This window comes from Malurus melanocephalus, unplaced genomic scaffold, assembly GCF_030028575.1.
Source record: "Malurus melanocephalus ecotype Western Australia unplaced genomic scaffold, MMel_1.1 scaffold_5, whole genome shotgun sequence".
NCBI lineage: Eukaryota > Metazoa > Chordata > Aves > Passeriformes > Maluridae > Malurus > Malurus melanocephalus.
The window spans coordinates 3,297,946-3,325,781 of record NW_026623237.1 but is presented as its reverse complement, the minus strand read 5'-3'; the positions used below and the strand labels follow the sequence as shown (position 1 = coordinate 3,325,781).

General features: G+C 38.8%; 1 protein-coding gene across 1 annotated transcript in view; it reads left to right on the top strand.

Moving 5' to 3' along the window:
- Window positions 1-27,836, top strand: part of RPS6KA2 (ribosomal protein S6 kinase A2) — a 157,871-nt gene that overhangs the window by 94,528 nt on the left and 35,507 nt on the right. The window contains exons 7-12 of the mRNA XM_057370568.1: window positions 4,251-4,288; window positions 4,983-5,125; window positions 11,394-11,464; window positions 12,393-12,481; window positions 18,775-18,839; window positions 26,635-26,737. Coding sequence (XP_057226551.1) covers window positions 4,251-4,288; window positions 4,983-5,125; window positions 11,394-11,464; window positions 12,393-12,481; window positions 18,775-18,839; window positions 26,635-26,737 — 509 coding nt within the window. The remainder of the gene's footprint in view (window positions 1-4,250; window positions 4,289-4,982; window positions 5,126-11,393; window positions 11,465-12,392; window positions 12,482-18,774; window positions 18,840-26,634; window positions 26,738-27,836) is intronic.

The following is a 27,836-nucleotide window of genomic DNA, read 5'->3' as shown; positions in this document are numbered from 1 at the left end:
GATTCCCTGAGAAAAAATCTATTAACAACTCAAAGCTATGAGTTAATTTCAAATGCAGCTGGGAGTTGTTCTCAAGTCAACTGTACTAACTTCAAAAAGACAAGTAACTGAGCTTTCTGGTTCAAGTCTTGTTTAGAACAAGCAGACACTTCTCTTCAATTGTTGCAGACAAATTCTTCTTCCTTGAATTGTCTTCATGATTTCAGTAYAAGGTATTGTTCAGTCACACTGAGAGCCACTGAGTTACTTTCAGGGTGAGGCACATTTTTACTTAACTACTGCACAATCAAGCTATTAAATGTGGAAAAYACACCCAAATAGAAAAGTGGGAATTGATTATAAAATAGTATATGATGCACATGTTATTTCTTATGGCGTGTTTAAGGATATCTTTGACCTAGAAATAACTCTCCCATCTGAAAATGGACCAACAATTACTATTTATCTTCACCATTTCTCTTTTCAGGAACCTAGATGCACCTTGAGTTCTGGCATARGGTCTTAGATTACCAAATTGTCTGTACAAGGGTCTGTTCATATAGCAGCTCATAGAACAGCTTCTGATATGCTGAATTATACTSTAAAAAACCCAAACATCACTTTTTCATGCAGCATGATGCAAACCGTGACAACTGATTTATGAATGTAACTGTGTAGAGAGAGGTGATCTGACAATCAGTAAAAGGCTTATGGTGGAAAGCTTTCATTGATAGAAAAGGTCCCTTTTTGACTTCATGGTGTCAATGAAGCTGCAGCAGAGAGGAATTTGTACTCAGCAGGGCGAGATAGCATGGAGTCGTGTGAGATAGGTATGGGGGTCATGCAAACACTGAAATGTCACAAAACACAATTTGTGAGAATCTTAATCTCTTTAGTAGATCTTGGATTACTTCATCTGGTACTTTCATAACAAAACATGCAATGAAATAAAACAGTCTTCATGAACTCTCAGGTTTTATTTCCAACCTTAAAATTTGGCTACATTTTCTGAAAAACATAAAGTGTGGGTTGAATATTCTGCAAAACTGCTCTCACTTAAAAAGAAACTTAAATCTAAAAAAACCCCAACCAAAAAAACCCCAAAACACCAAACAAACCAACCCTAGAGTTCCAGCTTTATTAGATTTGGCAGAACTTCACGTTGATTTGGGAATGTTGGAGCTCAAAGTGAAGCCCAAAAGACATGACTCAAAACCAAAAATGAAGAGAGAAATGGGAAAGAATAATTCAGGCCTTGGTATAAAACATGCCAATACCCTAGAACAAAAGCTTTTAATCCCTGTGGTGAAGTTGCAGCAGAAAGCTGTTACCGAGTTTGCCGTTCTAGCTCTGCAATGAAGCTTCTGTAACTCGGAGGATGTCATTCTGCTGCTACTGATTTAGCTGCTCCAGCCTCTGCATGGAGATTTCCAGCCTTCATTTTCTCAAGGCATACTTTTAAACTGAAGTCAGTGAAAGCAGTTCGATTGTTTATGGGATCATTCTGATGCTAAAGTGTTCAATTATAGAATAACAGAATATCTCCAAGACAATCCCAAAAGTCACACCMTGTGCCTGAGAGCATTGTCCAAACACTTCTTGAGCTCTGTCAGGCTCAGTGCTGTGACCACTTCCCTGGGGAGCTGTTCCAGTGCCCAACCACTCTCTGTGTGAGGAACCTTTTCCTAATATCCAACCTATACCTYTCCTGACACAATTTCAGACTGTTCCCTCAGGTCCTGTCACTGGACACTGCAGAGAGGAGATCAGTGCCTGCCCCTCCTCTTCCCCTCTTGAGAAAGCTGTAGACTGTGATCAGGTCTCCCCTCAGTCTCCTCTTCTCCATGGGACACCCTTATTTTGTGGCATTTTTTTTTCCAAGCCTATGTGTGCTTCASTTCTTGATGGTGTTGGTATTTTTCACCTAATAACTGTTATTAYTGTTTTCAAGAGAAGGTTGGCAATGACAGTATCCTGTAAAAACATTCAAACCTTAGACTAAACAAAACTTTAAAAACTCCAAGCTGAAGGTTGTTGCTCAGTGGGACTGCAACCTAGTTTTGCATTTTAAAGTGGTCTACTTTTATGTTTTTTTGAATTTCAAAACATTATAATTTAGGCAAAAGATTATTCTCAAGCTTGAATCATATTAACAACTTTGGTTCTTTTTTCCCTTCCACAGAATAATAGTATTTTTTATTCTGTGAACCATAGCTAAAGTAATTGTGATTGTTACAATAGTATTTCTCCATGGACATTATGGGATAAAAAGGAATATAAAGTGATAAAGAAGGGACTACAGAGTGTGATCAGATAAYAAGTTTGCTTCTACAGTMACAGGAAAACTAYGTTGTTGTAATTTGCTTTATTTGAAGGAAGTACTTTGTTCTTTGCTTCTTAATTTCACTCGAAGATAATTCAGTGTAACAGTTGCCTTTTTTTCTTTCTGTTAGCATATTGCTTTCTTTTTACGTGAAATATAATCTTCCATTAGTAACTGTAGAATTATTTGTGCTGCCAGTTGGTAAATGTGGAATCACCCAGATGTCCAAAAGGTGCTGCCAGGGACCACAGAGGAAGCTGCCAGCAGCAGAGGACATGGTATAAGGGTGGTGAGGGAGCATGAGATGGAGGAGGGAACTGTGGATCACGTTTCAGGGGATATAGGATACACATCCATTGGATCTATTCATTTTGCTGCTCAGGCAAACATTCAGTGTGAGAAAGTGTTGCTCTGTGTTTCTGACTCAACCTCAGACAGTGTTATCTGTGTTGGTGTTGCCTCCATCCCTTTAATAAGGGTWAAGYGTGAACTCTCTAATCAGGGCAAAGRTATGGGAAACTAACATTGTATACTTACACAAGTAGCATGGATTTTCAATAGGAAATGATGAAATACAAAATCTATTAAATGTAAAATCGATGTTTCTGGGRAAACTTCCACAACTTTTAAAATGCACTGTTATTTACAGGGGCTTYCTGGGTGTGGGGCAGAATTTGGGATGATTTCTGTGAGCTCTATTCTCCCTTGCTCTTTTTCCAGATCCAGGTTCATAYATTCACACTCACTTCCCCACTGGCAGCTGTTTTATTCAGTTCTCTTCTGAAGCACAGGTTTAGGGGTTGCAGTCACAAAAATACATTTAAACATGCCTGTTACAGACTAGTACTTGAAAATTATATGTCTTCAAGAAAAGTGTGGAGAAAGAATAAAGGTAAGATGCTTTTATCAAGAAGAAAATGCTTTAATTATTGGAGTCATAGTACTGACTTAGTTGCTGGCCTTTGTTGAATTACTGAACAGATTTTTCTAAGCACATAAATGACTGACAGAAGTGCATRTTTTTTCAGTTATGTTTCAGTAGAGACAAAACTTTTCACAAAGGTATAGCCCATTATATTTGGTTCACTTCAGTCCTATTTTCTTCCTGAATAATTGGATTAAAGGGATTCTCTAAGAGCAGAGGAATATAAAAATATATTTTTATATATGGCACCTTGCTATTTTTTTTGAAAAGAGAAATATACTAACTAGAACTGAAGAAACACCACCCTCATTACTATGTCACTATTTATTTACCAAAATGATTATTTTTCAAATGTCATGTTCCTTCTTATTTCCACAAAAACTAACTCTGTGTTTTGTGAACTACGGAAATGTTGGAGTGCCTTTGTGAGAAAAAAAGTTATGTTGGCAGGTGGCAAATGTGAGAACACTTGAAATTGGCATCCAGGATGAATTTTCATCTGTGCTTCTGGACAGAAAGATAAGCAGAGGCTGAGATCCATGCAGTTAGGCTGTGACTAGTCACTGTGCTCTGMAATAACTTTTATTATTTCAGCATGAACCTTTAGACTTAATTTTAGGTCCAGTGAGTCCAAGCTCTGATTATTTGTGTGCCTGCCTTTTATTATGACAAGAGCAGAAAGCCTGTAGCCCCTTCTCCTGCTGGAAGCATGTACTCTGAACTTGTTGGCTCTGAGCACACTGTTCTTTCTGAGCTCTGTTTGCATGCCCATCTGAACATCCTTTGGAGCAAGGAGGAGGCTCCTCATGGAGCTGCCTCAGGCTGTGCTTTCTTCAGGTATGAGACAAGGCAGACCTTTGAGGTTTATTTTTCTTTCTGAAGCCATAGAATCTGCTAAGGTTTTGTTTACTAAAGTGTTTGAATCTTGCATATCTCCTTAGGTAACTTAAACATTTTTATTCATGTTTTCTAACTGCACTCTATGCCTGGCTAATGAATGAATGTTTCTTTTTTGCTTTATAGCATTCTTCTTGATGAAGAGGGTCACATTAAGATAACAGGTATGTGAGGAATAGAAAGCTTCAGGCCTATAAGCTGATGATTTTTTTTTTCTGCAGTATGTTCTGTRCATCCTGGTCTTTGGTTGGAAGGAGTTTGCTTGCAAAAACTAGAAGCCAGAAGAGTTTGAGTGTTGGGTTTCTGTGTTGATTTGTCAAAATCCCATGTGCACAGCACATGGAGAATTTGGATCGTTTCCTTGGTAAAATTATGGTTTTGACTGACATGAAGCAGGAAGGTTTGGTTTGCTGCCACTGAGGATGGGAGGATGCTTCCAATGTGACTGCTCCCTGCAGGCAGAGGATGGCTGGAAAAACACCCCTTTGCCACTCTGGAGATCCTGTCTAGCCATACTTTTCACTGATGTCATGTGGGATTTTATTCTTTATACTTTGGCTATCTGAGCAAGAATGCTCACCAGCATTGCCTTCARCAAAACTTACCTATATATTTCTCCCTATTTAACCCTCTGGTCTGCTTTGGGCCAGAACCTCATTCTGAGCAGATAAAATGATTTGCCTGCTTTCAGGGTGTATCAACAAGGCAGGGCTCCAGCACACACATGCCTGTGGCCTCTGCCTGCACACAGACAGAAGGGCATCTCTTGATGTGTTTTGTTCAAACTGATTAAGTGACAAAAGCATAGATAATATTTTTTAGAGAACTGATAGGTTTTTTTTGCTTCAATTTACGTAGATTTYGGTCTGAGTAAAGAAGCCATTGACCATGACAAGAGAGCCTATTCGTTCTGYGGGACGATAGAGTACATGGCCCCAGAGGTGGTCAACCGGCGAGGACACACRCAAAGTGCCGACTGGTGGTCTTTTGGCGTGCTCATGGTAAGGCAGAAATTGTGCTTGTTTGTTGGAGGGGTGGCTGTGGGAGGGATCAGATCCCTCAGATRATAAATCAAAGTATCAGGCAAGTTTTTCAGAGAGGTTTTACACTCTCCTCAAGCCAGCCTTCTCAAATTACATGTTCATATGTCAACCTGCTCCCCCCACCCTGCACTCCTTCAGCCTCCTCAGTCTGTCTGCTGTTGTTGCTGAGGTAAATGACAATAAAACCAAGAAGCTGGTTTGTGGTTTGATTTTTTTWAAAGCTATACGTACACTGTAAGATTTTGGGAGCAGATATTCGCAGCATTGTTTTGTCAAGCAGATTGCTGTCCCTTGAGCCCAGACCCCAGGCTGTCACAGGGATATGTTTGGATMACAGAGATGGTGCTGCTCACTCCTGAAGTGTGCAGGCTCCAGTTCTGCCCAAGTGCTCAGGCATGGCCACCACCAGACGGCTGTGGCTCACAGGGCACCTCAGCACAGCTGTCACAGCTTCCCTGCAGAACCAGGGCAGAAGCAGAAAGTAGCACAGCAACGTGCTCTTCCAATACAGCACAATTTCCTGTGCTATGGAGGCTATTTCTGGTAGCTGTATATTCCACTACATACCAAAATCCACAGTAGGTTTAAATTTTGTTTACCCAAAGCAGACAAGTGGTGCCACCAGAGAAAGTAAATATGGGAAGCAATGTGAAAAACAGTGAAAATTTGGGTTGGGGAGGGCCCGCATCACTGATCCAACACGTTGGCAGAAGTTAATCTACATAAATATTGTAATTTATTGCCTGAATTATAAAAGGAGTGGAACATTCTTATCTCCTGTCACCACAATCCATTCGTGGATGCTCAGCACTTCTGAACCATGTATGTTTATTCAGGAAAATCAATAGGTTAGGTCTCCTAGAATAAATACATCCCTACTCTTCAATTTTTTTATTATATATCTGATTTTGGAGGGTAGCTGTGTCTTCTCACTCTCTCCCATTAAGTGATGGTGCATTTGGTCTATAGATTGTTCTCCTTTTACCAGCTAGTAAACTCTTAATAAACTGGACTGCTTGCTCCCTGGGTTTTGCTAGGCATTCTTTTTTTTTATTTTTTTTATTTCCATTGCTCTTTTCAACCCTCCCCTAAGAATTCAGCATATTAGAATTAGACAAGATAAGAATCCCTATAAAAAGAGATGAATTAAAGAAAGTAAAACCTCTTAAACTCCAAACTAATGCTTTAATCCTTTAAGTGTTACCAGACATCTTAGAGAAAAATATGTCAATCAGTTCAACCTTTTTTCCTTTTCAAAGTTAAAGTATATTTCCACACACTAAACATGTGGGAGGATTTTCTCATGCTTTCACTCTGCTCTCTTCTCGTTGTTCTCCTTGTTTTCCTTGTTCTGTCACTTGTATATTCTATTAGGAAGGCTGTTTTTCTGTCAGTCTGAAAAACAAAAGAGAATTAAATGGTATTCCAATGATTTATTAGCATTTCTTCCTAAGCACTTTGCAGTTTGATGTAAAATAGAAGAAGAAAACAGTTGATGAAATATGCATAGATTGAAAGGAAGCGTATGTGATAATATAATTTKCATATTATCAAAAAATGGAACATATTAAGCAGAGAGTTATAACATGGCCTGTGTCCTCCTCATCACCAGAGCAACCAAACTCTCTCTTGTCTGTTCTGCTCTGTGGAGGGGGTTTAATGCTTCAGTATAAAGAGCTGGGTTGTGCTGGCAGCTTGTTGCCAACCTGCATTGACCAGGGCACAGGCTAGAATCAAACTGAGTGATCCTTGCAGACTCCTTAAAATGTGGCATGTTTTGATTATTAATAGCAAAACTTGATTATTAATAGCTGAAATTTTGATTATTAATAGATGAAACTTGACTGAAAAATGACTAAATTCTGCTCTTATTTATTAATTRTGCTATTAATTATTTAATGAATTGTTATTCACCAGGAGCTCTACTGACAACAAAACTTCGTTTACTACCAGCCAGGTCTTTAACACAGGCCACACAACTGAAACTGTTAGCTGCTCTGTTTTTTTGCTGCTCAGTTTATTTGAATTGTTTTATGGTATCTTACTGTATGTCAACAGGTATAGTTATACAAACCTTGAAATTTGCCCTTTCCAGCATTGCAGAAGACACTGCCTGCTTCTCATTAAATACGTGGTGATGACTGCTGAAACCCAACTATAATTTTGTGCTGGTGAATTTATATGGCTTATCATGACTGGACAGTTTTAATTTTCTGCCTTTCTGTATCGTACTCACTGCACTGGAGATTTTGGATAGGAAAAAAGCTTTTCATCAAGAGATCTGCATGAACAAGTGTTTAGCTTAAATTGTTAAAAAGTTGGATATGTAACTAATACCTTTTCAGCTGCACTGGCAAGATGCCGCACTGGCAAGATGCCACACTGCCATCTCTGAAGCTCATATAAACTGGTCAGCATGAGCTGACACCTACAAATCTATTGGAAGGCCTCCCAAAACAGTGCTTTTGTAGCTYGAGCTGATTTACAAGGTCACAGACCTTATGGAAGTTGTATCTCTTTCAGTTCAGGAAAAAAAGCCACCATACATCTTTGAGAGTCATGAGCTGAGGGGGGAATATAATCAGAGAAATGGCTGTGATGGCTTCATAGGCWGTCCCAAATAAGAAGGAATGTGTTCATATATGCCAGCAAGTAGCAAARTCTTCACAAGAAAAGAAAATGTTCCTTTGTTATCCAAAGTATTCAGCTCTGTTGTAATTTTGTAGTAACTGTACAGTGGCATTGGAAAAATCAATGCAAGACATCAAAGCATTACAATCTTCCACTGTAAAATCCCATTATAAAACTTCTTTTATTCCCAGGGAGAGATGGTCTTCATGAACATTATTTTGAATGTTTTTTCTTGCTGCTATGATAAGGGATGCAATCCTTTGYAAGCACTAATTCGTTATGTTTCACACCCAAATAAGGCAAAATATATAATGCATTTTGCAAATTACCAAACTGAGTGCTTGAGTAGTTCTCAGATAGGTGGAAAATGACTGGAAGTGTTGAAAGGAGAACCTGGCCATTCTGATGAGAGTGTCTCTGCTTTGGAGAACTGAGCGGTATCGAGTTTCTCTGTAACTCTTTGAGTTTTATCCTATGCTCACAATACTTCAGCAGACTTGGGCTGAAGTAGTTTGGACAACCTGCTCTCCTTCCATCTGTTAGGAAAACTCATATGGTAGTTACCCAAGCTGAGGATTTTTTCTCATTCATTATCTTCCTCAATGACATGCCAGGATCACTTCCTGAATCCATTTCCTCCTGAAATGTGGCACTCTTTTCCAAGGTCTTCCCACATGTGTATCTTCTGGGAAGTGCTCATGTTTTGCCTACTGAAATTGGAGATTGCCCTGAAAACTAGAGAAAGGAAGTGCTGCATAGTGTGTTGAGACCTCAGCAGGGTTGGACAGTGTGACTCCTGAAGCCCTTTCCTTTAAGCCTCATTCTGTGGTTCTCTTAATGGGCAACTGAATTGGAACAAAGAATACTTGCCTTTCTTGCTGAGTATTGGTACAGAAAGGAAGTCAAGGCTGGAGGGAGGTGCAGCCTTGTGAAGTACTATGTAAGAGAAGATCACCCTCCAAAACACCCAGGAAATGAATCAGTGGGAATGAAGGAGGTTTGTAGAGATGGGGAAGTGCAGAGTATGAAGATGGAGCCTCCCAGCAAAACTATAGGGACTGTTTTAACAGATGAAAGTACTTCAGAGCTCGTTCACCCCTAGGCTCAGCTTCTTGTCCACCTACTGTGACCMATGCAGCTTTGTATTTGTGTGTAAGGGTGCAAACAGCAAGTTCTCACTACTGTTTTCATGTTCACATTTAGCAAGATTTTTGATTTTTTAAAAACTAAGCAGGAAGACAGGTCATTGTGCAGTGAAATGGTAGCTTTAACTGATGAGATGAATTATTTAAATATTTTTTTCAGTTTGGTCCTTATATTTTTAACCTTCAACACATTTAGTCTGCAATTGAGAAGATAATGGTTTCTTCCAGAKGCTGCTTATAAGTTCATGAAGTAAAAAGCTAYTTACATAGCTGCCTTTCAGTTTAAATATTGATGTTAAGTGCATTTCTTCTGAACCTGAATTCATCTCAGCATTAGGCCTGTGCAATTGGAGACATGTGGTAACAAAATGCTGGCTGTTACAACAGCACAGTAAATATTCCCTGCAGCTTCCAGGACAATCATTCCCCCTTCTCCCTCCTGCAACTTAAATGTCTTTCAAATTCCTTCCYTCTGGTTTCCATCCCTTGCAGGTATTCCTGGGATATTGTGGTGGGTGGGAGCTACAGTCCCTTCCTACACAGTCAGTGACCAAGCAGTTGTTTGTATCATCTGCATCAGCAATGTCAAGCCCATTTATGCCAGCRTAAGTGAGATGGAGCAGCCATTGTTGCTGCTGTTAAATTAGATTTATTATAACAACAAAGTAACATGAGCAACTGTAAGTGAACATTAGGTACTTATTGTGGGCATAAATGTTCTAGAAATTATGAGGAGGGYTTGGTACAATCTGTACCATTTCTGCTTCTACCCTGGGAAGCAATGTTCTCTGCCCCTCATTCCCGGTGTATCTGAACACTTTTATCAGGACTGTGGCACRAATAGGTCAGAATTACTTTGAAAATGGTATTTAAGCTCCAGTATCATCTAGGAAGGTTTAAAAATTCTCCCTTATTATGTTTCTTTGTAGAAGACAAGCTGCTTTCCTCCATACCAGGCAGCTCTTGCTTCTCCTAATCCAAGCAGAAGTTAATGCATTTGTTTCTTCCAAATCTTGTTTATATTTGTCAGCCACAGACACTTTTTTAAGGGTTTTTTTTTTCCCTGTTTCTACTATGGGCTTTATTGCCTTGAAGTATTTTGTGACTAATGACGATTAATACTTTAATTAACTATACTCAGTTAGTTATCAGGCCTGTAAACCTCTCCTCTACCCTTCTCCCAAAATTAGCCTCTCACATTCCTCTGTTTTCTATGTTTTTCTGATGGTATATCTGTATTTAATCTGGGCAAAAGGAAGAGTCAGGCTGTGGGGAAGCCTGACACAAATTTTGGTAATGAAAGGATCCTTCTTAGCACAAATGTGCTTTCTGGGAACACTGCAGTTTCTTGTGGGATAACGTGCAAAAACTACCTAAGTCTTGAAGAGTCTTTCCTGCTTTAACAGGTATTTGATTATAGCAATGAATATTAATTATTAGATGCTTATTATAGTAGAAAAGATTCAAAGCCTGAGCCACAGACAAAACAAGTTACAGTTCTCCTTGTCCTCACTGGACACTGTTCTTGTTTGTGTCCAAACTGAACTATGTTCTTGGTGCCTTTATATTTGGTGATGYACAACCTTCTTTAGTGAGAGAAAGCAGCTGCCACTCCATGAAACACCGTGGCAAGAACTGTGTGAAAGACCTGTTATTGAATCCAAGTTAGGCAAACTTTTGCTGGATTTTTGTTGCGTTTTTTCCTTCCCACAGATGTGAAATTCCTGTCAAATTTACTGAAAGCACTAATCTGTCTCAAAGGAACCATAACTGATTGATGTTTCAACACGTGAGTTAGGCACATAATTGATGATGATTGTTGAGTTTCGCTCTGAGATTTGGGTTCAGTTAAATGTGACACTTGTGAGATTCATCACTGAGTACAGCCAGAGGAATCAAAGCAGGAGAGGAAAATCATGCTCAAATGCCTTGAGAATGTAGGATTTAGACTTGTTTCTCCTGCAAAATATAGTAGAGGCATCTCTAAGTGGTGCAAATATGTGACCAAAAAGGTGGTTTGATTCAACTTGAAAAGATGGAGAGTGGCATGTTGAATCTATTTTCCTTGCATGATAATCTGTGCCARATGGGTCTGAGAAGTTTCAGATGAGCCATACCCATGCAGGCTAAGGATCCCTCCAGCCAAATTCCTTATTTCCAGCATTGGTCATAAAACAGTGCTGGAGGCAAAACAGCATATTTGACACTTTTTCCCAAACATACCAAAACTTTACAACAAATACCAGTGTAAACAATTTGTAAYAAGTCTCTGGAATGGAACAGTCATCCAGACTTGCTACGCCCTTTTTTTTCTGGAGCACAGCTTGTTGGATCATTTCTTTTCCTCAAGTTTTCAGTTGTGTTGGAAATAGAGGATGGCTGTGGTGTCTATCAGCCATGCAGACCATCCCAGTGCACATTTGATTTACCATTTTATTGCTACTCCACAGTTTGAGATGCTGACGGGATCATTACCCTTCCAGGGAAAAGACAGAAAGGAGACAATGGCACTCATTCTCAAGTGAGTATCAAAACTGCTTTCATTCTTCTAACTGTGGGCTACCTCTACCCTCTGGAGACTCCGTAGGGCTCAAGCATATGATGGGGAGAGAATAATAATGATGATGATAATAATAATAATAATAATAATAATAATAATAATAATAATAATAAATAATACTAATTAATAATAACTAATTATAATTAATAATAATAACAGTAATAATAATAATGAACTGTCCAAAGCTATGCAAGGCATGAATTTAGTAAGGCAAACATAGCTGATGCCTGTGTGTAACTCTAAAATTGCCTTCAGAATAAATAGGAGGAAGTGAATTACTGAGAGGGCCTTACAACAGAAATTTATCTTCGTTATAATGTCAGTRTCTACAAAATGTGAGAAAGACAGATTTCTGCAGGACGTCTTATATTTTGCTGTTGCCAAGTTTCAAATCTTCCCTTGAGATGTCCCATTTATTTAATGTTAAATGCAGACAAAATGTTTGAAGCTTAGCTTTGCTCAGTATTGCATTTTTTTTTCTGTAGTGGTGAATGGCCAAGACAGAAGTTTTATTCTCTTTAAGCAGTATGCAGTTTAGTATAATTTTTTCCATTAAATTCGATGGTTTAATTCTAGATTGCCAAATCCATTTCAGCAGACTAAAAAAGTGAAAAAAATCTGTAGGAAAATGTCCTATTTAGGTTGCAAGTTTTTATGAAATTTAGTAGATCTGCTCTACCTGTAGTGAAGTCGGTGGTAAAACATTCCTTAAGCTCAGCAGAATCAGATCAGGTTCTCACTCTGTATTGCACTTTGCTTAGGTAGCCTTTGGTCACTGATTCCTTGTGTGTGCCCATTCTGACTGCTACAATTCCGCTGTTTCAGCCACAGTGGGATGGAAAAAAACCTTGAGAAATCTATTTTCTTTTCAAGTGTCATGTTCTTTCAGAGCCAAGCTGGGAATGCCGCAGTTCTTGAGCACAGAAGCGCAGAGCCTGCTGCGAGCCCTCTTCAAAAGGAACCCCTCCAACAGATTGGGTACGTGTGCGTTTGATCAGGACATTCATTATGTGTTCTCTGGCTCATCAGGTGGTGGCTGTGTTTCTCAGCTCATCTGCTCTGATGGTTATTCTCTTCATTAGGTGGCATTTTGCATTCCTGCACAAAGCACAGTAAACCTCGAGCTTCACTTGAGGAATTTGCAAAGAGCACAGGCAAAGCGTTGAAATCTAAAATATTATATTGATTTGTATTTTTTTTTGTGAAGTGGGAGAGTAAACTACCAGCTGCATACAATAATATAGGGAATTGAGAAACAAGTGTCTTGTAAAATCTATATAATTCAGCTGCAATTCTCAAGTTTCATCTCTCCCATTCTCAAATGTATTTTAGTCCTGTCTCATTCTGTTATATGGGGGCATTCATGCAATAGACATTCTTCTTTATTACCCAAATACATCATCTCCTTTTTACTTCACTATTTGTTAATAATTCTGTTTATATTTTGCATTTTATGTRATCTGTAGCCTTTTTTATTTTTTAAATTTCATTAAGAAATTAATTGGATTTGATGAGGGCATGGACAGTGCCTGTTGTATGATTTCCACTGCAAATTTTGGCAATGTTCCCCACAGGGGTGAGGGGACAACCCAGTGAAGCACAGAGTGGGTGGCAGTGCAGACCGGTCCTCCAGAATGCTGCTGAAAGATCCCTATCCAACCAGGGGATCCCACATGGCTCACAGAGGGAATCCCTCCCATTTATTTTACCTCCTGATCTAAAGGGTAGCTCCTGTAGTATGATGTACTGTAGACGTGAGAGTAGAAAAACACATTTTGTCAGCAGATTTCAACTGCTCTCAGGCAATTTCTTTGACACTAGAAAAAATAGAGAATTGGGATTTCTAGGTTTAATCTTTAGAAAAATTAGATGCCGCAGCAAATATTAACTTTTTCCCACTCTCCACCTATATTTCTTTCTGCTGTTTCCTCCCTGTCTCCATCTCTTGGTTTTATTCTGCTCTGTTCGTTTTGTGGCTTCTCACAAGTTGCTGTCCACCCAGAATGGAGCTCCAGTGAAGTCAGTGGGAGTTTCTGGATAGCAGTGCTTAAATAAAAAGCTACTCACTAAAACTTCATTTCAGCCATAATAATTCCAGCCCTCATATATTAATAATGGGGAATTGCTAGGGGTCAAGGTTTTAAAACCTGAGGTTTATTGAAATACTGGCAAGGTTTGGAGGAAAAAAAAAAAAAAAAGAAAGGAAAAAAGAATTATTTATAACATAAACGTCCAAGGAAATGAAGTCTAAAACAGTAACAGAAAAATAGATGTTAACATTTCAGAGATGGTGGAAAGCTCCTGAAGGCACTCTCTGTTTTAACTGGAGAATCAGCACAAAGGAAGATGGAAAGAGGCCTGTTGATAACAAAAGAATGAAAGCTTGAATAGTTGGCCTAAATATTGAACAGAAGCCAGTAGATAAAAGGACTGCCTCAGCCTTGTGGATTTCAACTTTTTCTGGGAAAGAAATATGAAAAGTAGACTTAGACATCCAGTTTTGAAAAATCTTTGGAAAATTAATTAAGCATGTTAAAATGAATGAACCATGTTATGGATCAAACATTTGTTTTCAGCCATTGTTTCACAAGACTGCAAGTCAAAGTTTGCAAGTGCATTTAATTCCAAAATCCAATTTTAACATTGCAAAGATAAAATATGCTTTTTGCCATTTGATTTTGGTTTGCTAACAAACAGAAATAAAGATTAATGATGTATTCTGAATTTTTACTTGGAAACTTAGTTTTGAAACTTTAGTCTATTAATAGAAGAACTGTTATGTTCGAAGCAAGTTAGACAAGACTGAGAAGAAAATTAGTAATCTGGTTTACCTTATTCTATTTTTAAGTCTGATGCCCACATTAATATTTGCGACAAATTTTTGAGGAATGGAAAGTCTTCCTTTGGTATCCCTGGTTTTGGGCACTGTCCTTTTCTGAGCTTATTTGCTGTACAAATAGTCTGCATAGCACTGCTTTGGTAATATTGCTCTAAGTACAACAAATTTCACATTATGGATAGGCATCATTTTAAATTCTTAAAAGAAACTAACTGAATACCCAGGCAAATGAGGAGTAAGCATCTAGAAATGAAACATAGTGATGAAGGTGTTAATTCATGATGTCAGGAATGCTGGCAAGGAACTTGCCCTAAGGCTGGATTTGCTCAGGTAGGTAAATAAATTATTTATTATTTAGCATGGTTATATAACAAATGTTTGTTAAAAATTTATTTTATATAAAAAACATATTATTTAATAAACTGCTTAAGCTGTTGAGCAGTATAAAGGATCCAGATTCCTTATGACTGAGAAGCTTGGCCAAGAAAGTTTAAAATAAAAGCATTTGCTAATAGGCTCAGAGTAAAAGCCAAGGAAATAGTATTTTCTTAATCCCATGTTCTCAGGGAAGATACATTCTGCTTTGGCACCCAGAAAACTGTTGGGATTAACTTTATAAGATATAAACAGCTTTCACCTTTGTCAGAGACTGACAAAGCTTTCTTGTAAAACTCAGAAAAATATTTCAAAAAATCTACCCCACTAAAAAAAATCTGAAACTGTAGAGACTCTAAAATTTTGTTCTCTGAAACTAAAAATCTGCAAGCTCTTTCTGATGAATTTGAATATCCAAGTAATCAACTTGCAAATTTCAGAGGTCTCTTTTATTACCCATAATGCTTCAAGGTTTATATTGTCCATAATGACTCAATAATCAAAACCAATTGGAAATAAACCATTCTACTCTTGCTGTTTACAGGCACTTTTATTGCAGACATAAAACTTAGATAATTAGGTTCTTGCTTCCTAATGTGAGTCCACTTTTATATAAATGCTTGCACTCTATAATGTCTTTAAACTGGCAATTTGATCTGAAAGAATTATCTTCTCGGACACTCATAGGACTGGATGGCACATGAGAATATTTGCAGGCATTAGGTTTGATTGTGCTGATTATTCTTGACTGCTAGGTCTTACTGCTAAATTGAAGTTAAAGTGAAGCTAATAAACCCTAAGCCACTGGAAACCTCAAGGAAGGTGAAAGGTGTGTGGCCATGCAGTGTGCTGTTGTGTGCTGCGCTTCAGATGTTTGCTGATACCCATCTGTGTGCTAAGAAATGTCCATCTCCATGAAGCAGGCCTTTCCAGTCATACTTTCTGCTGTGCCTTTCTTTTCTCTATGAAAACACATCTCTTTTCAGTACCACTGTAGGTTTGCAGATAAATGGCTGGAACATTGTGAGCAGGTCCAGAGAGACTCCACCGTAAGCACTGATGCCTAATGTTTCCCATGGACTTTTGAAGTGGGGTCAGGATCATCCTTTCAGCTCCCAGAGCTGTTCCTGAACACACCCTGGGGCTGCATCCCTCCTCCAGCTGAGGAGAGGACCAGGCCACGTGCTGCTGCCTACAGCCACAGCAGAAAATCCAAGAAGGAGTTGTAGGCTACGTCAGCAGATCTCATGGCACAGAAGGAGACGGAATAAAAACTGCAGGAAGTGCTGAACCTTCTTCAGTTGCTAAGAATTGGAAGTCCTCCACTCTTTGCAAAATTAAAAAATCCTAAATCTCTTTAATATATTAATATCTTGCGCTTAACAATGTGTTATTACTTCTGCACCAGTGCTGAGTTGGTCCTAACTGGGAAATGAAAAATTTTCAGACAAATGACTGCCTCAACTGCGTGCTCGCATCCCTTACTGAACACTGTAACCCCCCACTAAGAGAGGTAGCTGTGGGTGAACATTTTTCTTGATCCTTATTTCTGTGGATTTGTGGAAAAAGGAACAACAACAGGAGCAAGAAGTGTGGCTTTCAGAGAGATGGTCTGAAAGAAAGCATGTCATTCCCAGCACACTGATATATCTATTGGCCCAAGCCAGAAGGAAAAGAGAAACAGTGGGGAAGGGGTAGAGCAGAGAAAATTGAATGCATTAGCAATTATCCTCAGTCTAGGATATGCTACCAGTGTCTTACAGTGTCTGAGCATTTATCCCAGTCCTTCAAAATCAGGTTGGCACTTGCGTTTCATCCTTATGTGGAAAGAACATTTACTGCACTTTGCAGTTTCCAGTCACTACCACTGAACACAAAGCATTTTTCATAGACATTTCTTTTCTCAATATTTGCTTAATGTAATTCTCTTCAGAATAGCTCTGTTGGTTTTGTGTTTCTGTTTGCATTGCTAAAACCAGAATGAATCTGCCAAGGGAATCTTGCAGACTTCAGACTGTGCATTGAAAAAAAATATGCTAGGGAAGTCATAAAACAAGCCTTATTCAACTAGGTGCATGTAAGAACAGGATAAACATATATGTTATTTCACCCAAATTTTCTCTTACCGTATTCCTGCTTTAAGGTAAAGCAAGGGGTTTCCTGAACCTCTTGTGGTTTGTTGATGAAGTAATCTCCAACATATTACAACAGATTTTCCTGGCCTCCCCATGAACCCATATAAGTATTTTGCACCACATCATCTTCTCCAGCTAATTTCACATCACACAGTTGTCTGTTTCCTGAGGAAAAAGAGGTTCTTCTGAACCTGATTCCTGCTAGCATCATTTTATGACTTACTGTAAACTTCCTTGCTCATCTGTTTCCAGGTTGAAAAATCCTGATCTATTCAGTCACTCAATACCATGTTGATCTTCTTTGGTTTTTCCTACCTTTAATAAGTTCAACCACACATTTCCTACCTTTAATAAGTTCACAGGGGCTTGTGTCAGCTACAATCCATACTCCAGTTGTGGGTAGGAATGCAACAGATTTACACAGCAACAATGCAATGATGTTGTTCCTTTTGTCCTCTTTTTCTAAGGTTTGGTTTCATGTTATGTTTGCCTAGAAATGTCTGGCTGTTATAACCTACAGACTCCTCAGCGGGGCTAATCACTTCTCAACACATAATTTTGTATGCAGACCAGGATTATTTATCCTCATGTGCATTGCTTGAGTTTGCCTTTACTGAAAGATTACTGGGATGAGGAATTAATCAGAACATCCCTGTTCGTTGTTTTCTGGCGGGCCTGACACAATCCCGCATCTTATGTTTACAAAGTGTTTGCTTTCCATATCCGTTCATCAGTGAATGTTAAGCAGGCTGTAGGATGCAGTTCCTGATCATTGCATTTTGACAAACATAGGTTACAGTCTTGTACACAAGGAGAGCAGGCATCACATTTTACAAAAGCTTCAGTTGACGAGACCTTTGTAAAGCTGCTGGTAATGTTGATCTTCCCAAAGTACAAATGGTGCATATATAAAGAGCTGCGTCCTTTGAGGTGCTGAGTGCCCCTTGCAAGGTGCTTATGAATCCCAAATCCTTTTGGGAATAAAGGATGCTCAGCATGCTTGTGTAGAAGTAGGCTGGGTACTTTTCAGGAACTGATTCCAGAACTGCAGTGTAAAGCCTTTGCTTCTGGATGTTAATTCTCCTTGAAATGAAAATGAAAGGTGGTATTAATAAGGTCAAATCAACTCCAAAAATGGCATTCTAAATCCTCTCTGACAGCTTTTTAATTATTACTGAATACTTGCTGGGTTCTGTGATAGCACTGAAGCAAATAAATGGAGCTAAAGGAATGAAAAAAGCAATCTTCAGTGAAAACATAAGGCAAAAGTAATGAAGGAATTAGATTCATTACCAGATCTCAGAAAACTTCCTATAAATTACCTACAGTAATGTAACAGAAATTCAGTAGTGAAGGAAACATAACACTGAGAGTGGTGATTTTGGTATTTACAGGAATTTGAAGACAGTATTTGAAGAGGGGGAACAAAAAACCCTGGCTTACCTCAAATCATTTGGAGCCTTTTGGTATTTTGAGTTTATAATTGCCTGTAGTGCAGCTTTCTCTGCCTGTAGCTACTTAAGATTTGAAAATGTGGTGTAGACAGAAAAGCTTCCACGGATGGAGCCTTGCCAGACTATCAGGATATCCTGGGGCCTTTCTTGACCTTGCTGGTGCATGCACCCTGCTGTGGCTAAAATCGCATATCTCATCCAAAGCTTTGGCAGCAGCCTCAATTAGAGGAAAGTAAAAACCCCTTGGGATCAAATTCTCATTAGTGAAGTGCCCTTGGATGAATTTATGGGAGTTTATACTGTGATGGCACTTGCACCATTCAGGGTTTCTTGACCAGGAGAAATCTTTAGATGGGGACTCGACTTTGTCAGAAGAAAAATGTGAACAGGGAGGGAGACTGGAGAAGAGATGTCATGCAGCTCTCTTACAAACATGACTTCATTTTGATTCTTTCATTCTCTTCTCAGGTGCTGGATTTGATGGAGTGGAAGAAATTAAACGTCACCCTTTTTTTGTTACTATTGACTGGAATGTAAGTGGAGCAGCATTACTTTTTTTCTTAGATACATTTTTTGAAAAGCAAACAGCCATGCTTAGGAAAAAGATGACATTCTCTAACATAAAGAGCCTAACTCCTCTAACACAGAGGAGTTAAGCTTTCTCAGTGGGTGTCTATGTCTCTCCTGCATGTGTGTTGGCATCAGTACTCAAAATTGTAACAGTTGATCAAATTAAACATGATTCAAGTAAGACATGTCAGATGTGATTAACAGAATGGGAAACAAGGATTTATTTTATTGCTATCAGCTGCAGCTCATAAAGGTGGTGGTASAGATTAGCTGAGTATTTGATTTAGACATTTTCAGCATTGTGTTTGTTCAAATTAACTCATTGTTGAACAAACTGGGAGGCAAACATTTTTCATTCTTGATCTGGACATCTGCCAGTGCCTYGGAGCTCCTGTTTGCCACATCCTCTAGCATTTTCTAGTTTAATTTTATCCAACCCCTGTTACAGTATTGTTTTGTCTYTTCAGTATTTAACACATTCACTCACAAATGCTAGCACAACAAGTAACATTGATGTAGTTTTCAGCGTAAATTCGTGTAAAACTGCCTGAATCGATGTAACAGAGCTATTCTCAAACTGCTGCCCAGGACTTTGCAGTAAAGCTAATTCCTCTGTGAGAGAACATTTTGTGGTGCCCAGGTAGCCTTTGAGAGGCCCACAAACCCATTTATTTTGGAAAAAACTCATTAGAAAAATCTAATTTGAGTTGTATGAGAGTCATGAAGAGTCGTCATGACTCAWAAACATATCAAAACATAACCAAAAGACTTTCCTCTGGCTTTTGAGACTTTCCTCTGTAGTTCAGCTGACTTTTAGACACATTATATATATATTCTGGAGTCTAGAGTCTCTTTCCTCTTCTGCTTCTTACTAATCATGAGATACTGCATGAAGACTTTACATTCATGAAAACAGTAAGTGAAAATAAAAAATAGAGACTCCAAAAGACTTGGGTTGTTGATGATGATGGTTATTATTATTATTAAATAATAATATAAATATAAATAATATTTTCTGTAGTCCTCTGATATCTTCACAGTCCTCCTGCTTTGCAATCAAAATATAGGTCAGATGAATACATCTTGATGTAATAAGAAGCACTGTGAGGGTATTTTTCTTTCTACTGTGTTTGCTGGTGGAGCACCTCACTAAGTTATCACAAATAAATGAGTCTCTGCATCTTGGAAAGGTTTTCAGAAAAATCAGTTCTGTCCCATGAGAATCCTCAAGACCACCTTCAGTCATGATAAGTGGTGATTGTTTCAAGCTCCCTTCTCTAGGGAGCAATTTCATGCCTCTCCTAAGGAAATTCCACAGTCTTCCATCATTTGAAAAAGCTTTYATAGACAGGGACATATCTGCCATGGAGAAAATAGGTATGCTTGAACATGTCTTGAAGCTAGAGAGGAAGGTGGGTTTAATTGCCCTTTGATGTGTTATCTAGCTCTCCAACTCTGCTATGAAATATAGCTGTAAAAATCCATTTTAATCCAACATAATTAGTGCTTATTGCACTCTATTGGGGACAGATCATTATGGCACCGATCAGCTATCAACTTTGTAATATATTTCCTCATTTTWTCCTAATTTTACAATCACTCATGGAGATCTTGGGAGGCCTGTCTCATTCCAGCAGCTACRGGATTGTATTTCAGAGCAGGGTGAGCCAGCCTGGCCCTGAGCTGTGGCCAGGATTTGACTCACAGTGATCATCCAACCAGTTGTTAAAGTCTTCTCCACRGACAGAAACAGAACAGGGTCAGAGGCAGAAATGGAACAGACACAGGTGTTTAGCACTGATCTTGGGACAGTTGCAGGATAAGAGTCCCCAGTGCCCTCATTTTGTTCTCCCATAATGTATACAGAATCTCACACATCAATTTGCAGTCAGCAAACAGCACTGTTGAGATGGGACAGAAATGTTGATTAGTTTTATGCCTTGGTAMTATAAAGACCTCAGAGAGCAAGATCTTTTGAAGAACTTCTGTGCTACCTTGGCAGCTATGAGAARCACAATGGCTGTGACTGACAGGACAGAAAATTTCGGCAATTGCAGTAGAACGATCTTCCATCAAAAGCTCTCTTATCATGAAGGGTCAGAATGGGTTAGTGTCTGCTAGAAATGCAGTGTGAAGCAGGTCTTATTTTAAGCATGATTTTTACTACAGGATTGACATGATAACCACGAAAAAAGCACCAAGTTGCATCATATAATTTTAAAGAGAGATTCCAAACAGAAGTGGGTTAGCTTCTGCCTTCTAAGTTGTTGATGTTGCAGTGATATTAGAATTGCAGACAGAACCATGTGACGGCTTTCACTTCACGGTGTTTTCAGAGCTGTTCCCTTGGGTTTTGGATTGAAGTTGGTTGTTTTCTCTGTCACTCAAGTGTTTACCTGTTGGGGCAGTCATTACCCATCTTTTACTGTTTTCAAACAGGCACAGCCAGATGCAGTGTCTAGTTTGGATGAAAACGGTGGCAATGGCATGCACAGTGCAGGAATGACCCCTGTTCCAGTGCTGCTGCCCAGCCCAGCGTGCTGATAGCATGTGACTGCTGCATGCAGGGGCCAGAAGTGCAATCCTGGAAAACACGAGTGTGGCCAGAGAACCCTCCTCCTCCCAGCCTTTCCCAGAAGCCATTCCCATGTTCCCAATTCTTCAGCAAAATCTACAGCCACCTTAGGTTCAACTGTTGGCTAACTTGTGCACTAAATGAGCTGTGGACAATCTGACGCAGAGTTTTTTATGCCCAGACTCAAATTGTGGCATGAGACTGTGCAAGATTCTCATTTTTACAGCTGTTACCCTGTAACAAAGCCCTAAATTCCCACTTTTCRCAGTGAAAAATAGCTGGAGGTTTCTGCAAATATCAGTCTTGCTGCTGTGAGGCATTTAGTAGGCACCATGACACAAATTCAATAGATCTGTTGCTAAATGAATGGATTGTCTTTCATGATCAAGGCTGGGACTCTCAGCAAAGAGATTAGATGTCCAGATCCTTGACAGTTTTACCTGCTTATTAACCTTGCACCTCCTTTTTTTCTTAAGACAAGCAGACCCAAAACGAGTTGACCTAAGATCATTTCAGTCATTGGCTCTGAGAAAGCAGTCTGGTTCTTGGTATTTTTTTTTTGTTTGTTTTTGGTTTGGTTTTTTTTTTTTTTTTTTTTTTTTTTTTTTTTTTTAACTACAGTTTCTTCTTTCCAGGTCATGCATAATGAATTTCTGGTTTTCCACTGAAAACGAAAAATTAAATCCCTTTTTGCAGACTGCTCTTGGAGGAGTGGACTATAAACAATCGTTTTTGTTTAATGACAGRCTAAATTGGAGCTAGAGCAATGACATGATAGAAAATAAACTGTCAAATACAGTTGAGGAAAGGAGTGGGAAGAAAGTGGTTTCCAGTTCTTTTTCCTTCAATATTAATCAGAGATCAAACTAAACTGAAAATATGGATTATTTAATTGCAGATTTTACCCACAGCAAAAATTAATCCCAGGATCTGAATTCTGCTAGCTGTTTTGTTGTTTGCAGGCAATAACATTGAGTCATTAATCTGGGAGAAGACAAGCATTTTGGAATGTAGTTCATCCTTTTGTCTGCTTATTGGATTTTCCGTGACAGGTACATGTATCAAGGGAGTTTACTCTCACACCACAAGTGCATCACTGTGGAGGGTACCATCTTTCTGTTTCTAGAAGGTGTCTAAGGAGTAATTCAATTCTTCATCAAAGAAACTCATTTGAGGAAATGACTAAATAGTTTTTAATGRAATTAAACCATTTTGTTTTTCTTGATATTTACCAGGCACATGTACAGAGCATTTACATCTCTCATGTTTTTAGGAGTGCATTTTTTTAAAGATTATGAAAAAGTAACTGCTTATAAATAAGAAGAAAAAAAGCATAGTGTTGCAGCATTTTATAATTAGTCTCCCTGGTGTATTATTTAAGTTTATTATCCAGCTGAGGAGGTGTTCAGATGAAGATCATATTAGGGATATGACGAGATGTTTTAAGAAAAGGTGAGTGGTACCTGGATAAAAATTAGTTTTTTCAAATAAAAATGTTTWTGTCTGAAATCAGAAAGTTGATAGAAGCTCATAATTTCTCAAAYTGCTATAGAACTGGTTTCTAGTTAATTCATAGGTACTTATTATCAAAGTCTCTGAAGGATGTGAGGGGTTGATAAGTAGTCAGAAGCATGGATATGTATCCAGGTGTGAATATTTAAATCAGTGTTTTCACACCTTGGAGTCCATCTCCCTYGTTGTGGTTTATGCACTCCCTCAGCCCAGCCTCTGGATCCGACAGCTCTGTGGGATACAGAGCAGTGATTCCTGGTACCTGTCAGTCACATTTTTCTCTGCTAAGTCGATGCTGTGGCTAATTTAAAAAAAAATGGTGATGGAACATGGGAGCTTATTCTTTACTGGGAAAGAGAAATAAATAATGTTCTCAATAAAATATTAAGGTCTGAGGAAAGCARTTCTCCATTATGCATGTGGAAACAATGTGGAAGGAAAAAATCTTCAACTTCTTGTATCTGTGCAAAATAAAAACATATAATGGTCTTGAGTACCCAACCTGAAATYTGAATGCTTCATTTAGCACTGACATATCCAAAGTCTCTTTTGAATGCCTAATAAGATGCCCCAAAACAAAAAGTTGGATATCAAAACTGGAATTTAAACTGGGAAAACTGGGATCCTGTTCCTATTTAAACAGATGATGGAACTCACGGTAACTTTTGACTATGGTACTAAGACTACTATAACTTAGAAAGTAYATAACTGTTTAAACTTTACCTGAAGTTATGGACAGTCTGATAGGAATTGTTGAAGACAAGATTTGAAATTTAAATTGCTGTCATTTCCTACCGTGRTTGGTTTCTGTGGGAAGAGGTCATGGTCAAACTACATCATCCCTGAACAGTTTGGGGACCATAATGTATTATGACATTTCCTGAAATTATAAATATTCTTGAAAAATCTAGAAGGATCTCAAATCCTCCAAGAGATACCCTCTTATGTGTATACAAAGCAATGGCTGTGATTCTTACTATTTTCTTAGATCAGATTGTGTCACATTGGGTTTTCCAGTCTACAGGAGGGAGGTTTTTAAAGAAAGAGGTGTTCTGCCTGCAGCAGGGCTTCATGTTTAACTGTGTTGGGCTGCCCTGTGGTTTGGTGATTTGGCTTTGGTTGTAGTGGTTCACTCAGAGAATTGCATCCAGTGTGGGATGGAGAAGTCCTTAGATGGTGCTACTCTGCTTTTCCTCATCCTGATTTCATTTAATTCAAAAGTTGGTTTTCCCAAGAAAACCAGTTCTATTCAAGAACTTCAGGGAAAAAAAGAATGGTTTAGGCYGTTTACCTTTTGTTGCTCTGTTGTCTAATTTTTATCACAAGTGGGTAAGGAAATGGAAAAGGGGGTCATCAGGGTTGTGCTCAAACGAGTGCCTTTCACTTGCAAAAGCAACTTCTTTATTTCCATCCCCTCCCGAAAAGTGAATTTGTGATTATAAATCTTTAGGTGGCACGTGACTCGTGATGAATCTTAATCTCTCCCTAGCAGAGGAGGATGTGGGTTAGGGATTCAAAATACRAATATAGCTCCAGCAGCACTTAAGAAACTACAGATGGGGGAAGGAATTAAGAGGCCAGAGACAATATGGTTACGATAATGAAAAGAGAGTGCAATTCCTGAATGATGTACAGCTCTGAAACATTTTCCAATTTTTGGACCTCACAGGATGAGCCGTGCAGTTAATTCAGGGAGGAAGCTTGTGCGTGTGACCATATTGCTTTCTTCAGGAGGAGCACTGCAGTTGTGAATTAAGGCAAATAAAGGGAAGCTGGAAGCAAATAGCTTTCTCAAGGTGACATCCTAGCAACAGAAAAATCTTCAGTAGGTGCTGAGTTCTCTTTTAAAGTTCTGTGCAGACAGGAAAAGATGTATGTTAATTATCTTAATTGATACTGTTCAGCTGATGAGTGACACTTCCTGCTTAAGATTGCAATTGGCTTTTAATTATTTGGAAGACTGGCTTTCCTTTGTGGCTCACAGCAGTTATTCATCTCCTTTTCTCTCCAAAGATATAGAGTAGTTTTACACAAGCAGGAACTTTTTATGGTGAAATGGCCATTAATTATTGCAGAGTCATTTCCAACCTCACTGTTTCACTTTTCCAAGGAATCATMATTCAACCACAGATATATCCTTTATGTTAAGGCTAATACTATGCTACAGAATGTTCTGCTTCAAGAACCTTTATTTATCAGTGCAAAATCAAATTCAAAATATGGTGATATGTATATATCTTAGGTTTGACCACAGGCTTTGTATTACTGAAGTTAATTCACCACAAAAATAATCTTACTGCATGCGAAAAGCTGGACAAGCATGTCATAATCTTGATTAAATATTTTGAAAAATCAGCTCATTAGRAAGTTGTTTTAAGAGCTAACCTAAAAATAAATATTGCAAACAGTCATAAAGTTGAACTTTCCAGTTTTTATCATGACTTGAAAGTTTGGAATTGTTCTATTTATGCTCACACTTGTTAATTATGGGGAACTGTCTGTGGCAACTAATTCAGCCCTTTGAAACCCGAGAGCAAAAGCATTTCTAGAAAGGAAATGCAGTCTAGGGRCTGAAACATGGGGCAGGGAGTCAAACTGGAGTTCTGTTCCCTGTGCTGCCATCAGCATGATGTTCAATATTGGTCTTTCCAGGCAGAGATGATACAAAGATGGCTGAAATCAATAGGGCTCTTTCTGATAACCTCTACAAGCTTTGGATCAGATCCAGGCATGCTGCACCTCAGCGTCTGTGTGTTTATGAATGCTTGAAAAGGAGCAAGGAATAGCAATTTCTTAAAAATCATTGAGCATGAGTAGAAAGGTCACCAAGTCCCTTGTAATAAAGGCAGACTATTAGGATGGATTCATCCTGTATTAGGATGAATTTRTGGTGCCTGTTACTTAGGTGATCCCCTACATGACCCCTCAGTCAGGAGCAGAAACTTGCCCACCTGGAAGTACTTACCTGTTATGTACCTTCCTCTCTTACGTTTTTCCTTGGTTTTGCACCTCAGTTGAAGCCACATGTAGACCTTTGATGTGATTCCCCACCCATCCCCAGTGCTTTCTTCCTAGCATCCTTTGATGGGAATTTCATCTAATCATCATCTGTAGGCCCCCTTCCCTTTTACCAGATACGCTGAAAGAGCAAATCTCATGTTTAGGTTGTCAGGACCAGACAGCCAAGCCCGTTGCACAGCTCGATCTAGCAGCATGTCAAACATATTGCTAGTTCTTGACAAATGATAAATGCTGAAACAAACACGGCTTCCTAGCAGTTCTTTGTGCTGATTGCCATTGCTGCACTGCTGAAGTCACCCTCTTTTCCTCATCTTGCCATTGCATATTCCAGTGCTGCCGCTAGACTAGTAAATTTCCAGATGCCCCAGCTGGAATACTGCACAGTCTATGAGCTAAATTTTTGCCAGAAACATTTATGTTTATATTCAGGATTCTAGTAGCTAGAAAGTGCAGGGGCCATCCAGGGCACAGATTTTAAGCTGACCTGTCAAGCTAGAGCCAGAACCGTGGGTACATCATCCTTTTCTGTCAGTCCTGCAAGGATAGCATGTAGCTGAGAAAGGACACCCTGAAGAAAGTAGGGGAGTCTGCCTCCAGATGCTGAGGGTGCTCACAYGGATGGTGATTGTGATCTGTTCTTCTCCTTGCAGAAACTGTACAGGAAAGAAATCAAGCCGCCTTTCAAGCCCGCAGTGGGGCGGCCAGAAGACACCTTTCATTTTGATCCAGAGTTCACATCTCGGACCCCCACAGGTTAGTAAGGTGGCACATGAGTAATATGTCTATTCAGTTTGTAAATTCATTCTTCTTTCTCTCTCCCTATTCTAACAGGGTCTAAAAGTTGGATCATCCGTGGCATTACAGGGCTTTGTCATATCCAGYAGGAAGCAAAGACTGTTTTTGCTTTTCCAACAAAAGAAGCTTATAAGTATTTCACCGGCTTCACATTAACTTGTCTKCTGGAAGAACAGATTTCACATTTTTAAAAGGAAAAATAAATATTACTTTGCTATTTTATTACTCATCATTGCTTGCACTAGCTGAATTTAAATATTTTAAATTACCTTGGTTTCAAAGAACTTCGCATCTCTGCAAGTTAGAATGTAATTATATRTCCCATAGATGTTTAATTATGACATCCCACAGTCTATGGATTGTTGGAAATAAATGTGTGGTTAACAGCAATGAAGAATCATCAAGTTCTCAGGTCRGCAGAGTTATGCCAACAGGAAATTCTGGCCCACAATATTTAGAAAATGCTTGCAGTGAGAACRTTGTTCCTGTACAATCTATTTCCTAACAGATATGCCACACTTTGTACTCTGTGTATGAAGGTGACTGTTCCACAAAACTCAATATTTTCACTCTTTTAAGTGGAGAGCAAGAATATCAATAATGTCAGAGCAGCAGTCCCACTTAAAATGCTGCTTCCTGCTAGACATGGATAAGTTGCACTTCGTTTCTGCTTGTGTTATTCCTGTGTAAAGAAGTATCTATTTATATTTTGTAAAATGTAAGAATTCAATTATCTGTTGTTTGTAAAACACTTTGAAGATAATAAGCACGGTAAATATCRCATAGTATTGTTGCAATTACCACATATATGGTCTTATGCTTCAACCCTCATTATACCCCAGACTGCTGCAGAAAGATCTGAGCTTTCCTTATGAAAACGCTGCATTATAGCATGTGAATCAGAGCTGAGATTTCCTGTAGTGTTTGTTCAGGCTTAATATGACCCACACCATTTTTTCTTAAAACTAGACCAAATTTCTTCTATTCAAAGCCTGGCTCAAACTTCCTTTCATGGGATTTGAAATAATGATTTCTATTCCAAATCTCTTGTCAGTCA